Source organism: Fringilla coelebs (assembly GCF_963513975.1).
Source record: "Fringilla coelebs genome assembly, chromosome: 1".
NCBI lineage: Eukaryota > Metazoa > Chordata > Aves > Passeriformes > Fringillidae > Fringilla > Fringilla coelebs.
The window spans coordinates 145,671,759-145,690,706 of NC_140028.1; the positions used below are offsets into that span (position 1 = coordinate 145,671,759).

An 18,948-nucleotide genomic window follows, 5' to 3' on the forward strand; every position below is an offset into this window, starting at 1 on the left:
TATAAAAGTGAGAGACCCCGTGACTGGTTGTGCATTTTGTGACCATTTTGGTTCATCTTGGGTGTAGCCCTGGCTGGGCTCTTGTGCTGCCCAAGGTGGATCCACTGATAATAAATAATAAATCCCTCCTTTATTCTCTAACTCCTTCTGTTCTAGTCTTTGTTCTAGGTCAGCCTTCACAAGCCATCACCCCCCTGAGCCTCTTTTCCTCCAGCCAAACAATCCTGGCTCCCTCAGCCCCTCCTCACAAGTTTGGAGCTCCAGACCCTTCCCCAGCTCCATTGCCCTTCTCTGGAGATGATTCAGCACCTCAAAGTCTTTCCAAACAGGGTTTGGGGTGCAGCCCCACCAGTGCCCAGGACAGGGGGACAATCACTGCCCTGGTCCTGCTGGCCACCCCATTTCTGATACAGGCCAGGATGCCTTTGGCTTTCCTGGACACCTGGCACACCTGGCTCATGTTCAGCTGCTTCAACCAGCACCCCCAGGTCCTTTCCCCACAGGGCCACTTTCCAGCCACTCTGTAAGCTATTTAGACTGAAATGCAAACTGTTAATATAATTTAGTAGACATTTATAGATGGGTTTTTCTACACTTGAAGATATTGGAATAAATGTTATGTATTTTTACCATGATACTAGAAGGCAATTTCTCATGTTATGAAAAGGCAGAATTGGGAAAAATATTTGCTTTCATCTTCTGTTTCACATGCTATTATGGTATATGCTTCACCCAAAGATGAGCTGGAAAGATTCCAGAAGAAAGTATAGATCTTAATTTCTTTTTGGCAGGAGTTAGAGCAGGTTTGCCTAAAGGCAAAAATTATTACTGAAACTGTAGTTTGCTCTTCTTCCTTTTAAACTAGGAAGAGCTGCATTCAATGAATAGATTTGGAAAGTAAAAAATACATTGTGAAAGATACTACATTCTCTTTCCTACCTTGAATTTTAGTAAACAGAGCAGCCAGATAAGGCATTCCAAGTCAAGAATTTTATGTATTAGCTAATCTGCATATGGGGAGGTTGTTGAAGTTTAAACGTGCATAAAAATTGTGAAGACTAAGCAGAAAAAGATACTCAGGGTTTAAATAAATCCAAATCTCTGTGTCTGAGTACTAAATGTGCTAAGGGGTGCTTGGGTAAGAGCTCTTCTGTGACAGGCACACAATCAAGTGGATTTATTCAAGTGATGCAACCCTTCCCTTGCCCGCATTCTTCCAGCAAAATAAGGTTTGCAATATTTTGTATTATCGTCAATTTTTTATGAGTTTACAGGAAAAATAAAGAAGGTGGATTGGCAACCTGTTCCCACCCTTCCCTTTTTAAGGTGTTGCAATGTTTCCATCTTCACTGTTTGATCTTTCAAAGCTTCACTGCACTCATCAGGCTGTGTGAGGTATCTGGTGCTGCAGTGAAAAAATAATATAGTGCTCTGCCTTCAAACTGCCTCCCATATAATTCAGATCCAAACTGCAGCACCTCATGGAGATTTGAAAATTATCCTCCTAACTGCAGTGCCTTGTACCCTAAAAATGTCAACCATAATCAAGATAAAAGATAACTGAAGCAGCACAAGGAAGATTTCTGTGTAATGTATCTTATAAATTAAGAAAAAGCTTTTGGACTTCTGTTATTCATCAAGAAAGAAATGTCTTTGGATTACCTCACATCCCATGCTAGAAACAGATTTGAAGTTATTGTGAAATACCTGTGTAACAATTTTGACTGTTTTGGTTTCATAGCATCAAAGCAGTGCTTTCTATCAAACGATCAAGCCTGTCAGCTAATTAGGGGATAAGAAATTTCAATAAAGAAAAACAGCAAAAATATGTTCAGACATCACTTTTACATCACTTTATGCCAGCTTTGCATAGCACTCCTAGACAAATTTAAAATGATGTCAGAAGGGATGAAGTTCAGTTTTATGACTCTCTGCACAGGAGATAAAGAGCAGAGCCCAGATTTCTGGTGTCCTCTCTTTTGGTGTGCATATTTGAGCAAGACTTTAACCCAGGCATTCTTGCAGTACATGTGCCTTAAAATCCAACACTGAGCACAGCTACTGGCATGGAAAACCAGGCTGTGCTGAGGCAGGAAGAGCCCTGTGCTGAATGCCATGTCCCTTTTCATCATGACACATTCAACACAGAGGAAAGAGCAGATAGTCTGGAAGAAGTAAGAAGATTGGAAACATTCATACATAGATTGAAGAAACAGAAAGTGCTAACACTACAGGAAAAAACAAGGAAGATGTAAGTTCTACAAGATGATGGACAGACACAGAATAAAAGGAAAATTTTTTTTTTCCCCATTTTATTTCTCAAAAACAACAGGTGAACCAATGAAACCCAGAATATTTTTCCTAATGAAATCAGGATTAACATATGGAGCTTCTCACCACTAGATCTAGCAGAAGACCTCTCTTTCTGCTGAATGTTTTAACAGATGCCCCAAAGATTAAACACTTAACAAAAATAACTGCAGCATCTGAGGGGATTAAGATAAAGTTGGGGTTTTTCAAATGCATCCACTTAATCCCAGGATAATAAAAATCAATAGATTTTGCTCTTGGCTTTGTGTGGCTCAGTATGTGACTTTCAGCTGTAACCCCTTTATCCTCAGGTATCAGCACACCACTAACTGCTGTGATCTGGGAAGAAATCTCTGTCTGTATGCAACTGGTGTTAGAATTAATAACTCCAAACCATTTGATTTCCTTGCACCACACAATTAAAACTGGAGCAAAAAAAAAAAGAGGCTGATTGGACCACAAGCCTGAGACAGGAAGAAAAGTCAAAGCTTAAGTATCCAGTAAGATAAATTTATACAGTAGGGTAAATATTTGATCTAACAACAAATTAAATGTAATTCACTTCAAACATGCAAGAGCCTTAATGACACTGATTGATTCAAGGATTTATTTTAAATGCTTTTGCAACTGCTTAAGCGCTTCTAAAATAATACTCACTACCAAACTGACCCAGAGTTGTATTCAGCAATTATGCTGCATTAATTAAAAGTATTGGTTCTTCTAAATGGATGAATTTATGGATCTTTTCAGGAATATAATGAAAATCATCTCCTTATGACTTAAAAAGTCACAGTGACCAACTATTTTACAGTTGGCCAACCCACCTTCCTTCCAGCCAAAGAGGTGTGTGAAACTCCTCCATAGATCAAAAGAATATAAATTCATGTGCACTAATCTGCATTTTTACTGCTCCTATTTATTTACCAGCTGTAGAGTGGCATTCTAAGTTTATGTTCTCTTTACCCCACAATTTCTAACGTATAACTTGTCAGCTGTATGAGCTGCAACCCTCAAATTTCTCATAAAGTTAATGCCTGGATGCTTATTACTTTAAGTTATTAGCACATTGAGAAGTGCAAATATTTCCTACACCTTAAAGGCGCCTTTTCACACTGCAAGGTGAGCCCACAGGATTTATCTGTGAGAGAAGAGATAACATGGAAAGGTTGGCACCCTGACATGGAGAGTTTGATCAACAAGAACTGGTTTTAAGGTACAGACAGGCACAAACCTTTCCTTGACACTGTGTGCTGGGTTTGGCTGGGCTAGAGTTAATTTTCTTCCCAGTGGCTGTGTTCTGGATTTGTGCTGAGCACAGTTGATAATGCAGAGATATTTTTGTTATTGGTGAGCAGGGCTTACACAGAATTTTCTGCTCTTTGTGCTGCCACGCTGTTGAGGACTCTGGGGGTGCCTGGGAGGAGACACAGCCAGGACAGGGGACCCAAACTCACCCAGGGGTGGTCCCAGACCACACAGCATCATGAATATATAAAGTGGGGGAAGGAGAAGGAAGAGGGGAACTTCTGGAGTGGTGGTGTTTGCCATCCCAAGTCACTGATACACGTGATGGTGCCCTGCTCTTGTGGAGGTGGCTGAACACCTGCCCAGCCATGGGAAGCAGGGAATTAATTCCTTGTTTTGCTTTGTTGTGTGCACAGCTTTCACTTCCCCTATTAAACTGCCTGTATCTCCACCCACGTGTGCTCTGGGTTTTACTCTTCTGGTTCTCTCCCTGATCCCACTGGAGCAATCAGCTGTGTGGGGCTTGGCTGCTGGCTGGGGTTAAACCACAAAGCCCTGCTTTAAATTCAAAATCAGTTTAATCTTCCTTTGAGGCTTAAAAAGACCAGGCACAAAAAGGAAGACACAGCGAGTGGGGAAATAGAACTACAAATAAACACACTATTCTCTCCTCATCCAACATGATGTATTTCATTGTTTCTTTTTTTTAATGTCAAACCTTTATTTTTTTCTCTTTCTGCTATTTTGTTGGAAAACCAGTTTACCCGAGAGCATATTCTGAATAACAAAAAAATAAACAGAATAATTTTAAAAAATTTTGCACATCTCAGAAACACTTGTATTTATTTTGAAGAATCAGTAAACAAAAAAAATCTATGAAAAAATACAGACCTGCCACTGGTAAAAGCTGAGTCCATCAGGGGCACTGCTAGTGCCTGTCTGAAAATGTGTTTATAAAAGGGTGAAAATGCTGGGTTTGTATGTGTGTGAGAGGAGTGAAAAAATGTGAAAGAAACACAGCCACCACAAACACCAAGGTCACCAGTGGATGGGGAGGGGCAGGAAGGGATGGTGTGTTTATTTTTGTTTTATTTCTCACTCTCACAATTCTGTTACAATTAATAGCAAATTATCAAATTGATTTCCCCAACTGGAGTCTGTTTTGCCCCAATGGCAACTGGCAAGTGATCCCCCTGTCCTTAGCTTCACCCATGAGATTTTCATAGAATTTCCTCCCCCAGGCCCACTGGGGAGGGGGAGTGATAGAGCAGCTTGGTGGGCAACCCACCACAATAATCTCATAAGGGAATTTAAAGTCCCTTCAACCAAGGAATTTTTAAAAAAACTTTTCACCATAAGACACTTCCTTAGAACAGTCTGACTCCTGTCCATATTTATTTTTTGGGGGGTTTCAATGATAGGAATGTTTTATGCTGAACTGTATATTGACAGGCTACATATTTCTATGGTGTTATTCATCACATTGATCAGAATGCCTCTGGAAAATGCAGAGATTTATCTTACCAATATGTTCAGGAAGTGGAAAAGTATTATGTCTTTATTTATATGCTAAGTAGCTGGCTGAGGTCTGTAACAGAGCCACAGCTTGTTAATGTGGTTGGGAAATGTCAGATCATGGACACAAGTAGTTTTGATTGTGATCAAACCCTTCCTGGAAATGCACAAAGAGAAAGATATTCCCTTCTCTCCACCATTTCTAGTGCTCTGTAATTCCATCCAAATATTTTGGAGATATTCCTTTTTAGCTGGTTTTGTTTTTACGCTGCCATATGAAGCCTGGAACCTGAGGACAGTGGGAATGAAAAGCTGCAAAGAGAGAGATTCCCTGCTGTTTGCTTGAGTGAAATCCTGTCTGTAGCACCCAGAATTAGCCTGGGCCTGTCCTCATCCATGTAGCATCTTGAAGCAGAAGCAGTAATTGTGTTTTCATTTTGTGATCCCAAGGAAGTGTGACAAGCATTGTACCAGAAAGGTCTTGGCATTTTGCAGTTACTGCTCTTACATCAACCTCAGCAGAAAAATGTGTGATCAATTCAAAATAAGGTCTAAAGCTTGTTGCTAATTGATTATGCATTATTTAATGAATACTCTGCCAATTTCTTCTTTTGAGCCTCATAAAGTGCAAACTTTGATGTTCAAATAGCTGTCATTAATGTATTCTGTCATTAGTGTTTTTCCTAATGCATATGATGTGATTACACCAGCTCTTATCAGTTCTTCAAAAAGGGTAATAAAACCATAAACTGCTCCTCACCAGTGAGCTTGCATAATAAGATCTAGTATTTTAATTAGGTTTTTCTTCTTGCCATTTAAATATAGTTTGATAGTAGGTGATAAAAAAGATACAAGACAAAAAACTTCAAAATATTTTCATTTATCAGTTCATGTTCATAACTTTGGAGACAGAATACAATTGTGACAGAGGAGTGAGATAAAGAATTTTTAAATTAACTTTTTTTTCTTCAATGACAAAATGAAAATGTCATTATTAAGACCAGTGATTATACAATTAAACTCTTCCACACAATCAGACCATTGCAGAGAATCACATCTTAATAAATAATTGACAGAAAAGGCTACAGGTGCAGTTTTTCATACCAGACCATTTGTCTGTTTTAATTCAAAGTAAGAAGCCAACTCCTTAAGACACCGGGGATTTAGAAGACATTGCAGTTTCTGAAGGTATGCCACAAAGAGATAAAGCTCAGTTTAATTCAAATTTACCTTGTCCAGACACAGGCAAAGGTAATGTTTACATCAAGGGAGGACTACACCTGTTTAAAATAATTCTGCAGGGAAGCTTTCAGGACAGAGAAGCTAAAAAAACCCAAGGGATCACTACAGGCAGAGAATACAGAAGTGAAGGTTAATGCATGTAAGAATTGTGCTGATGCATGAACACATCAAAACCAATATTCATGACTCATCACTGGGCATGGAAGACTTGAAAACATCTGATTCCAGTGGTGTAAGAGCTTTGCTGCACAGAAATCAGTGCAGTGAAAAGAAATGCAGCTGTTTGTGCAAAGGAAACCACCAGAGCCACTGCAAAAGTCAAACAAAGAATCTCCTGCCTTCAGTGGCCTTGATTGCCTGTTTGGAAAAGGAAGTGTAGAAGAGTCACCCCTAGCAAATCATGAAAATCTCCTGATTTTAGCCACATAGCTTAGAAACTGCCAATATATCTTGCAAAGTAAACATCAAGAACTTAATTTTGCTTTCATTACATGTGATCAACAAAGCAACCAAAATGTCAGAGAGAACGGAAAAAACATTCCTTCATGTCTGCAAATAAAGAAACATTTCTTATCTCTGTGGACAGGGTCCAGAGCTCTAGAGCAGAGTGTTAAGGGTTCCCCAGAGAGGATGTGGCTCTCCAGGTCTGGAGGTGACTTCTGTTGGGGCTGGGGGAGGTGATCACCTTGTGGGACGTGGGTATGGACAGAGGAAGGGAAGGAGCAGGGGGAGCACCTGATGCCAGCTTTCTGGTCAGGAGGAAGGAGATGTGCCCTTCATATACATGGAAGAAGGCTCACATTTAAATACCTTGATCCTCATGGGGAATGTTAACCTTTATCTCCTGCAGGGTCAAAAAGAACAAGCACAATAACCCAGGAGGTTCCTGGAGGGCATTTGTCCTGACACAGGGGATGAAGGAGCTGATGGAGACGTTCTGCTGGACCTCACACTTTCAAACCAGGATAAATTTCAGGGCAAGGTGAAAGCTGGGAGTAGCTGATGCTGCACACACTGTGAGGTGGTGAAGTTCAGGATCACAAGAGGAAATATGGCAAAAAAAAAAAAAGCATAACGCCCTGGAATTTAGGAGAGCAGATTTTGGCCTATTCAGAAACTTGCTTGGAAGTATCCCACTTGCATTCTCTCTTAGGAAATCAGTAGAGTTTTAAAGATCTTGTGGGTTTAAATGTCTTTAGACAATCCCAAATTGTCAAAACTAATACTCAAGATAAAGTCCCACTTAATGAACCATAGAAGTAATGGTAGATTTCTATGAAATGGAGACACAGTCCCAACATTTTTCCCTTTAAACAGGGTAGAGAAGAGATTTTTTTCTTCTTGATTCTCTCAGTTTAAGTCCTTCAGTGCATTAATATTCTTCTCCATTTTTTACAAGTTTTTTTATATTTTTGACATGGCATAGTTACAGATGCTGTGCATTTCCATTTGTATTCTGTGGTCAGGTTAGACCACAATATGCATGGATTCTAATCACACCTAGAATCTGCCAAATAAACAGTTATCACAGTTCTGGAGATTTAAAAATGTCTGTTTCAAGAAAAATGTGCTGTCCTATTTTCTGTTCTTCAGGGAAGAAAGGAGGGTTTGTTTCACCTCAACAAAGAGAAAGAGCCGTGTCTGCTTGTATTTCATTGCCCTGTATTCTAATGGGGTTATTTTAATTTATAACTGCCTTGTTATATAAAAGAATGTAATAGTAAATGTACCATTTAGTATGGAACTCTGCTTCTGCTTTTAAGTTCTGCTTGATGGATTATCGTGTATTCTATAACCTAATATCTCTGATGGTTATGTAGGGCATGACTATAAATTAGATTATTTAATGTGAGATGATACAGTGTTCCATTTAAAGTACTTTATTGTGTTATGGAGAGAACACCTGACTAAGAAGAGCACAAGGATTATTTGTGTCAGCATAAAGAAACTGGCAACTGGGATTTAGCATTCCTCCAGGTGCACATCTGACCTTGGACAGTGAGCTGGCCACTGCAATATTCCTCTTTAATTAGAAGCTTGGTTGTAGAAGCTCTCAACACCTATTCCAGCAGGAGGAGGACAGCTAACAGAATTTTCCATGAAGTTTCCCCATCTCTCTGGTAAATGGCAGCTCCTGGGGAAGGAGAGACCAGCACCACAAGCCAAGGTGGGACCCTCCTTGGTGGCACTGCCCAGTGCTGCCTGTGGCATCCCAATGTCTGTAACTTCCCCACACTCTCAGCAGTGACTTCTGCTGCCTAAAGGATAAGGTCAATATTTTCATGGCAGCTGCCTAAAAGAAAAGGTCAATATTTTCACTGCAGTTTTCAAGAACAACACTTCTCATAAGTACATATTCCAAAGGACATCCTCCACCAACCACTGACTTGTAAGATGGCAGGAACACTCGTGCAGAGACAAGAAGGTGCTTTTGGCAGGCAGATCTCTGAAATGAAAACTGCCCCTAAAAAAGAGAGTGGTTCAATATCCATAGGTCTCAATTGAAAATCAATAAATTTCTGTAAAGGGAGGGAATAACTTCCAGTGGTACTGACCCAAAGCAGGAGTGTTTTTCTGCTATTGTACACTTGCAGGTGAGGAAATGTGCTAAGATATAAAGGAAGAGAATTCAGTACTTTCCTTGTAGAGGAACAGGATGGTGAGTTCCTCTAAGCTAGCAAATCCATGGATATTTGTGTTTCTTGTGAGAACACACTCAGTTTCCTTAATGCAGACTGTGAATGTCAGTGACATTTAATGCATCAATTCTGTAAGTCCATTTAAAGGTAGGAATCTATTGCTGTAACTTCACCAGAAAACAAAGTGACATATAAGAAACCACAGAGGAAGCCTGTGGCAATGTCTCACCCCCAGGGGAAATGCCTGCATCATCCTATGTGTCATATTTGGGTATAAAGGCAATTACTTTCTGACTTTTTGGAGAAATTCTATGGCAAATAGCAAATTTCATTTTGTCATCTGAAATAGTTCATGGCCAAAAAAAGAGGAACATCCTATTTTAAATAAAATTACCTACATCTTCCTTCAGTACCATTTTATTGCAGCACCTGCAGTTATCCTAAATATCTTGCTTTTTGCCACCTGCTGAAGATGCAGTAACAAGGATGCTGGGAGGAGAAGAGATGTGACCATTTCTCAGCAAAGAACATAACACTGACTGTGCCAAAGCCTCCCTTAAGGGCACAAGGACCCAACACCAAGCCCAGGGGTGACAAAGGAATGACAGGGATGTGAAAAGTTAAAAATAGAATGCTGCTGCTACTGTAAACAAAGAGAGAGCATCAAAGGAATAAAACCCCAACAAACAAAACAGAACTAAACCTAAACACAACACTTTTCCAGTGGAATTATTTTAATAAAGTGAGGGGAGAGGGGAAAGGAGCAACCTGTCCAGGAGCTCAGTGTACATGTAATATATCAAATTTCATATTCTGATGCTTGAGAAGGGGATGAGGAGATGGCACATTATTATGCTGAAATTCTTCCTTTTCCAGAATGTAGGGACCATGTTAAAATCTATCTGAATATCCCTCACTATGCTTAAATAGGGCTTATATAGACTTTGGGGCTGGGGGGGAGAGGGAGACAGGGCAGAAATTGGTTTTTTTTTTTTGCAACTAGCAAGATAAGCAAGCCAGAATAATTGCATGCAGTAGATCACAGCTAAATATTGATTCAGATGTCATTGCAAAAAAAGAAAAGGTGAGGGAACAACAGCTTGAAAATAATGATGCAAAAATCTATGAAAGAATGGTAGAGACAAATAGACCTACAGCAATTATACACAGAGCAGTTTAAAAGCCCTGCTGGAATAGAAACAACAGCAGATGATTCAGTGCCTCCTGTGAAAATGGTCCTCTTCCCTTGATATCTGTGCAGCCCTTCTGCCTGGAACTAAGCTGGCATGACAGGCACAAATTCAGGCAGGGAAAAACTCCTAATTAGAGGAGTCACTCCAGTTTAGTTCCAGGTGTCATCACTTAACCAGCTTTTTTTGCATCTAGATATCCTAGTTGGAAAAACATTGTACTACAGCATTAAAAAAAAAATGATAAAGGAAATGGGTAGGTTCTGGTCATGTGCAGCAGGATGTATCATTCAAATGTTTTATATATTTAAAAAATACAATGGTTCACTTAATTGTATTGCACTTTTTAATATTTATGACACTAAGCTGTTTACCAGCATCAGCATTCACTGTTTGAAGGCACCTGCAAACCCCTAACATGGAAGGGGCTGAAAGAATCACTCCATTTTTTTCCCTGGCATTTGCATTTCCCTGAAATAGAGATTTCTTACTGCATCTTCTGCACCTGCTGTGAAACTTAACTTCTGTTACCTTAGAACCAATTATAAACTTGGTTGCAGCACAATCTACAAGAAAAAGAGATAGTTCCTGCTCCAAAAAGAGTTGACTTTGAAAAAGGCTTATTGCCTATGAATGCTGGAAAAACCTGTTTTGACCCTTCTGTAGGGCTGCAGTAAATGCAAGGAAATGCAAAACTTCCAGCAATCCCAGTCTGCTTTCTGGATGTTTTTTGTACTTAAAGAAACTGTGTAAACAATAATAGACTGATTGGTCAGGAGAACTTTAAAAGAAATGTTTCTCTTTGTAGAAGAATAAATACTATGATCTATGAGAGAGATTTTTTAGAATTATAACTGCTGCCTCTGAAGTTGTGCAAAACTGCTTCCCCCAGCATCTGATGTGTCACCATTACCATTAATATCTGTCAGGACAGTTTCAGATTCTGATTTTGAAAAAAAAAGAAAATAGCAGCACAACTGAAGTGCTTCTGCTTTTGGTATTGGAGTTTAACAGCCCCTGTGAGCTGTATTTAGGGCTGTCAATGCAGACAAATATTCCCTGCATTTTATTAAAGCAGACCTCCTGCTTCCTCCTTCCTCGTGGCAGCAGGGCCCTGGGATATTCCTAGCTTGTCCTTAATGCAAATGCTTTGAACCTGGATGTGCTCATTTTGGGATGGCTTAGATGAAAGCCTCCTGAAAGCTTTGGGTTTATTGGATTCCTTGAGCACCTCAGTTGCAGACATGCACTGGACAGTCCCTGAAGCACTGAAGCACTCCTGAAGCACTCCCTGATTTTGTCTCTGCTGCCAAGAAAAGCAGCAAAGGAAACCTTTTCCCACTGCACTCACTTTTCTTGATAAACAGACAGGTCCAGGCCTGTCAGCCACAGAAATTTCATGAATCTGAGCTCAGGATCTCAGGCACCATTAACCTTTTCTTAGATACTGTTGGGGCAAATGTACCACAGGAACATTGCTGAGCTCTCAGCACGTGGGCAGAGCCCTGGAACATGAGATGGAACATGGTGAAACTGGTAAAATATTCCAATAAGATCAATTAACAGAAGGTTTTAATTCTTGGTGACAAAATCAGAAGTGGGTAGCTGTTGAGTCATAGATGGCATGATGGGAGAAAGAGAAGAAATCCAAGGAGTGAAGATTCTTGTGCAGATAAGCATGCCCAGAACAGGACAAAGGTACAGAATAACACTTTTTTGCAGTCCTGTCATGCCACCCACAGTCTCATATTGCTGGAAAATATCACACAAACTGAGGATAGTACAGTCTGTTCACTAAAAAGCCACCAAGCCCCATGCTGAAGGCCAGTAGGCTGATGAAATGGAATACTAAGTGTGCCTTTGGGCTGGCAGGTGCACCATGGAAAGGATGGATTTTTCCCATAGGCATTTTGCATAGTCATTTACACCCACAAATAGTGAATCTATCACACAGCTATTCCAAGTTAACAGTGTTTTTCACTTATCCTGTAAAGGCATAAATGATGACTCATGCTGTAGGACAAATGAGAGGAATGAGCCCTTTATTAACAGCCAGATTTAGGGAATGTGCTCCCTCTTGCATTGAAATGAGTGGCTCTCTTTCTAATGACTCTGGTGAGGGCCCCTTTCTTCCAACACCTTTCTGAGACTTAATTTGTCAAGACTTTGGCTGAGATCAGAGGAAAGCTGAAGCATTTTTCTGAGATGCCAGAAGTGAGAGCTTTTTTGCATTCTGATCTTCTGACAGATTTTCTCTGATCCAGTATCTGCCATTATTTAAACAGCTCAGTTGGCATGTGTGGCATTCTGCAGGCTAGTAAGAAGTCAAGAAACATGCTCTGAGGACTTAATCATCCAAAAATTGGCATATAATTTAATGAGAAAGGACAAAATAAAGCAAGATAAATAGAAAATTGCTCCTGGGAATATTCCACTATATTTTTAATTGCAGAGAATGCAGATCATTCAGGCTCCTTCTATTTCAGAATTATTTCTTTTCTGAATGATTAGACATGCAAGAGAGAAAGAGGTCAGGCTCAGCAACCCAAAGTTCCCCTAGGAAGGATGAAATAGAATCTACAAAGAGAATAAAAATTCTGGAACCAAGCCCTCTTACTCTCCTGCCCTGCCTTTCCTTTATGTCGCCAAAAAAGAACAAACCAAGAGATTTCAAGGGGAAAGCTTTTTTATTTCCTGAAAATTGGGGTATCTTCAAGGTGATGCAAACCACCCTTGGCTCCCACCTTTCCTGGGAGAGGCAGGACTGAGCCTGTGCCCAGGGGGTGCAGCACCAGGGCTGACACACCTTGGGGTCCTCCTGCTGCAGGAACCTCTCAGACACCCCCAGAAACCTCCTGGGGCCAGGGGAGCTGATTTGTGGCTCCCAGCTGCTCCTTTCCCTCCCACTCAACACATTTTCCCTCCTTCTCCTGCTACACCACTCAGGGTACATTTAGCAAACGCATTCCCACTATCAAATTTTAATAGGCTTTAATTTTTCCTCTGTCTTTGCATCTCCAGTGAAGGTGACACGAATTTTGCTGGCAATTATATTCTGAGTAACCCAATTAGTCCTGAAATACAGAACATGAACATGGTGTGTTTCTAGATCTCATTTATTTTTCTTGTAGGGTTTGTTTTTTAAATTTTAAAAGCTTCTTTTTTCCCTCTGGCAATTCTCTGCTGATTATTAGATATAAAAAGATTATATTGATGTATGTAAAAGCATGTTTATTTTATAAACTACAGCTATAATTTTATTTCAAGATAAATGACTGGCAAAGATAAGGGCAAAAAGGCACATATGTTAGAAGTATGAAAAAAAATTGCTTAAACTACCAGTGAGTTGCTCCCCACCTGCCCTGATTCCAAATGCAAAAACAGAAATAGAGCTCAATTACAGGCCAATAATTTTACAAATATCAAAGTAAAAAAAGCAAAAAAAAAAAAAAGCAAAAAAATAAAAATACAAAAAAAAAAAAGACAAAAAGCCCAAAGGAAAAAAATAAGCATGCGGAACAAATTCGCTGCAGCAAGATTTTTCTGAGATTCATATGGAATTCAACAAACAAAGGGAATTTTAAAGGTACCAAATATGTGTGTATATATATAAATATACATATATATAGCATGTACCCCACAGAAGGAACGTGCATGAAACCTGATGTCTTCAGGAATTCCTAGGGCTTTCACTGTAAATTTCACTGTAAATTACAGTTGACGCTGTAAATTGCTTAAAAAACATGGTGGAAAATGGTATCACCCTCTTCAGCATTAAATTATAGTCGGTTGTAAAGAAGACTTTTCTTCTCCTGAATTGTACATACTCTCCTGTTGGAAATATATTTAATTTTTCTATTTTGGAATGAACATTTTTCTTTGTTTTGGTATAAGATCTCTTTCCAAGGTGGGAATCAGGTGCAGCCCTGCAGCCTGGTAAAATGAGTGTGATGTGAGCAGTGAGCTGTGAGCACAGGGGCTGAGGGCACACGAGTTCACAGCAAAACTCTGTAAAAGGAAGGAAGGTTCACTTGTGGGGTGGAGAATGTGGCTAATGACACTCAGTGTGAGATTTTAATTAGAAAATGTGGGGTTTGTTACGTATTGCGGAACTCTGCTGGACTTAAAATAGAGCTAGTGAGCAGTGAAGGGAAAAATGTTTTGGCTTTCTTTGCTAGGTCCTAAAGGCATTCCCTGCACGTGGTGGGGGGATTGGAACAGCTTGATGGGTGAGGTCTCCCCAGCTGTCTGCAGAGAAAGCAAAGAGCTCCTCAGAAGACATTTTGTACAGAGATAAAGGCTGCTGCCTCCCCTCTCTGCTCAGATTTGGGGTCAAGGACTCTCAAACACAATTTTCCTGATGGAGCAGGAGGAGGAAAGCCTCCTGATGGAGGAAAGACTTTCCTGTTCCTGTATCTCTTACGTTTTCTCCAACCTGATTTTCAGGCTTGCAGTGACAATGACTCCTACTGCTGTTTCTTTAAATCACAGAATTTAAAACAATCTCGTTAAGGACACAGACAAACAGTCCCCAAGAAGGACTGGGAAAAGGAGATACATGCCAGATTTTCTCTTATAATGAGCTTACAAAACTCATTTCTTGGTATGAAGCTTCCATATCAAAAAACGATGTTGCCACTTTTCCATTTCTTGTTATGCTAGAAAGAGAATGTTTGGAATATAGAAAAACTTAATATTGGATTTGCACCAGGGAATGATGCCAGGGGATGTGGCCAGGAAATACATGCTCTGAAAAATGGGCACATCCAGGATGGCAGTGGCTGAGGGGTAAAATATTGGGGATTTTAAGATTTTTGCAGTATGAATTGCTCCATGAAATGTAATAAATCCCTGACAAGTGGTGTGGTTCTTTTTTAAGCAGCTCTGAAAACTTTCCAGGATCCTCTTCTAATTCTGTCTATTTTGCAAACAACCACAGGGCAAATTCAGGGCAGCTCTGTTCTAGAGAGATGCATTCTCCAAAAGGGGCTGCTAATATTAACATATCCCCAGAGCCAAGTTTGCAAGTCTGAAGATGCCCTTGTGAAGCAATGAGATGCTAAATAAATCAAACTATTATCTCTATAATCTGTCCTGTGTCCAACACTGGGAGAAGCAGGTGCATCCTCTCAAAAAGCTTTCATGAAGTGTTCTTTCTCTGCATTTTTAGACACGATTACTTTGCAGTGAATGGATATATTTGGGAATTTTATAAATAAATTACATGATAGGACAATCATAAATAAATGCTAGAAGCTACCACACAGGCTTCAAGAAACTATTCAAAAAAGGAATTATTATTTCTTTACTTCCAAGCAATAATAGCAACATGGTCTCTAAATGCATGTGCACACTTGTTTTTTCTCTTACCAGCTGTTGCCCTTTTGGACCCCAACCAGCATACTGAAGCTTTGCATTGCTGACCTCAGGGGGATACAAATTCTGGGGATCCCTGCAAAAAGAGAAAAAATAAAATTTCAGCTTCAGAAATGTCCTTGTTTAAGCTGCTGTATTTGGAAATACACCACAAACTTGTAAGATGCCTTTCAGCCAGGTTTCAGCAGACTTTTTTAACAGTAAGGTAAACACTAGCAAGTGTTGGTAAGATCAAGCATTTAAGTGACAATTTTTGTTTCTTACTAATAAGAAGCTAAACATATTAGTTCCATTGCTGACTTGCCTAAGCCTTAAGAATTAGTTCAGGGATGGCAAGCAATATAATTGTATTTATCAACTCTGATGATGTCCACAAAGGATAAACAATAATTGTATCTTTTAATCCTACAGCCACAAGAAAAATAAAGTTACATCTTCTGCACCCAAAGACTCTTTTGCCTCCTAAATTTCCTTTGAATAAGATGGAAAAGATTAGCAACTGTATGAAAACTGATACATAGACTAGCTTCAAAGGGGAAAGCTCCTATTAACACAAAATATCTAATTTTTTTTAGAAAGTAAAATCAAAATGCTTTTCTTGTTGTTTCATCCATTACCTTCATTTTGTAGCAGAACAGAAGTGACACACAGCAAATGCAATATAGAAAAATGAGGCTTTTTTGGTAAATGTCAAAGCAGCATAATGTCATTTTCTCCCAGCATAGATAGCAGTGACTTAACTGTATTTATACTCAGCAAAAATAATTACATTACATATTCTGAAGTCACATTGCAACAACCCTGTGTATCATAATATCCTACAAACAAGAACTCTAATAAAGCCTGTATAAAATGTGCCTCATTAGAAGATCTCAAACTGCTTGAAAAAGTAAGGTTATTATCATCACTGGTCTACAGACAGGAATAACAAGGCAATTTGAGGCCAACATCACCAAAAAACAGAGAAAAGAGCCAAACCCTGCCTGGCCTTTAAGAAAAAGGCCTTTCTTACACAGTGTTACACCATGCTTTCAAAACAGAACAGAGCTGCATGCAGTAATTCAGCACTAAGTGAATTCCCTTTGTGAAAAATGCCAATCGCTTTTTAAAAAAAAAATAAATTAATAGTAATAAAATGGTTATAAAAATAGCAATATAATTAGAGTAATAAAAATTGTGGACAATTTGAATTAGGACAATATGAGACAATAGAGTTGTCTGACAGACTGGGTACCTTTTTCTGGGCAGCATAAGCCTGAAAAAAGACTCATATTAACAGAGGATTAACCCTTAAAAGCAGCAGCCTGTTGCATATTCATACAGCTCATCCATGATGCATCAATTCCATTCAAACACAGGACTCTGTCTGGTCAGTGTCAGCTTCTTCCTCTGAATCCTAACCAGTGTCTTCAGGGCTGAGTGAGGCAGGAAGAAGTTCATTTCTTCTGATAATGGGGCAAGAAATTCTCTTTCTCTGAAAGATTTGGCTGTCCTGTGGCTGCTATCTCAGTGTGAATCCTTTCTTTAGGAAAAATGTATCTTACATAGCAAAGTTTCTGTTTTAAAATTTTGTTATAACCTAAAACTATATTTAATGCACTACTTTAGAAAATTAATACATCATTACTTCCTAACACAACACATGTAATATTCAGTTTAATATTTGTGAACAGCCAATCATAAAATACGCATTTTTCACATCTTTTTGGGGCCTGGTGCAGCCCCCCCAGTTACAGCCCTGGCTGCTCCTTCCTCTGCACTGGGGCTGTTGGAGCAAGGACAGCACAGCAGCAAGAGGAATGCTCAGAGCTGATTTTGTGCAATCTTTCCACTGTGAAAAAACTCCCGTTTCCTCTGAGCTGCTCAAAGGGCAGCCAGAATCAGGGCAGACCCAAGGTGGGTCACAGGCTCCCCCTTCCATTGCTGCTCAGGTGTAACCCTCACAGTGGAGCTGGAGGTTTGATGGAGATGGGGTGAGCAGAGGATGTGGAGGGGCAAGAGGGGTTGGTCCAGGCACTGACACTTCAGCCTGGAGTGTACCATAAGGGGCCCAGACAGCTTTCATTTCCACATGAAAATGTCATCCACAGCTGCTGCCTGTAGAGAAAAATTCTATCTTTTATTATGTTTTTTTTACCTAGAAGGTGTCTTTGGGAGCAGCCTAAAGACATTTTTGTAAGGTATGGATAAGAGAACTCATAATGCTCATACTGAGAGCAGCCACAAAATTCCCTTTGCTGCAGAAAGATGAGACACACCACTTGTTCTGGCTTGTGTGTGTTAGCTGCTTAAGTTTCCAGTCAGCTATGCCTGTTAGGAATCAATCTCTCATGTTAGCTATCCTATCTTGATTATCTTAACAGAGAGTAACCTCTGGGGGTAGAAGGAAAAGAGAAAAACAGTGAATCAAATCAAAACCTCTTTTGGGAGAAAAAATAGCACTTCACTATTTGTCAAATGAACTATCTAGTTCCTGGGTTATTTTACCCATGGTGAGAAGAAGAGCAAGAAATTACAAATAGAGGGGGAAACACCACCCCTAAATAAACAGATTATACAAATTGTAAGAATTTAAAGCTGTAATGCTTCAGATAACACAGGTGGAGCTAAGGGACAGACGTGCCAATTACAGCAAATAATTCAGACCAGAGCACAGACAAGTCCTGTCAGTTCTGCTCATTGCATCATCTTTTAGATGAGGAAAAATCTAACACAGTGAAAATTGCTGCATAAACCAGCTTTGGTAGCTGATAAAGCAGAAGGAAAAGCAAAGAGCTGTGCTGCAGAAAAAAAAATTAAAATCAAAGTCTTCTAATTTCTGAGTATAGCCAAGGAAAAACAGAGTTGCATCTCCTGAGTTCTTTCTAAGTTGTTTTGTAGCAAAATCTTGTGTACATCCATGCTCATGCTGTGAGCTATTCCCTTCTAACACAGACTATGAAAGCAGACCAAGACCCCAGTTTTCCCCCACAAATGAGTGATGGACATATTAATCTTGGTATATTTTGGCTTGCTTCTCATCATTTGAGGAGAATCTTCTTCCCTGAAGTAGCCACACTCACTCACCCACCTGCAGCAAATTTCAGTGCCGTGTACAAGGATGTTGAGAGGATTCTCCTTGCCCAGCCTGACCCCTCAGGCTGCAGAGAAACCACAGGAGTTACCTGGAGCTGAGCACCAGGAGTGGCCAAGGGAACCTGAACTGTCAGTAGGCCCAAGGGTGGCATGGAAATGGAGTTCACCCACTTGAGAATCACACTGTGAAAGATCAAATTCCCACATGGGTATTTGGGCTACATTTGGTGCATGGTCCATGATGGAATATGAATGGACTCCTGCTCTGGAAGCCCCAGGCAACCCATTCCAAACTCATTATCAAGGACTCACAGACACAAACCCATTATCAAAGACTCACAGATACAAACCCATTA

At 39.9% G+C, this 18,948-nt stretch overlaps 1 protein-coding gene across 1 annotated transcript in view; it reads right to left on the reverse strand.

Annotated features, from left to right (window-relative positions):
* DPP6 (dipeptidyl peptidase like 6) overlaps positions 1–18,948 on the reverse strand; it is a gene marked incomplete at its 5' end in the record, with an annotated part of 404,621 nt that overhangs the window by 82,430 nt on the left and 303,243 nt on the right. Inside the window, one exon of the mRNA XM_084224866.1 lies at positions 15,512–15,593. Coding sequence (XP_084080992.1) covers positions 15,512–15,593 — 82 coding nt within the window. The remainder of the gene's footprint in view (positions 1–15,511; positions 15,594–18,948) is intronic.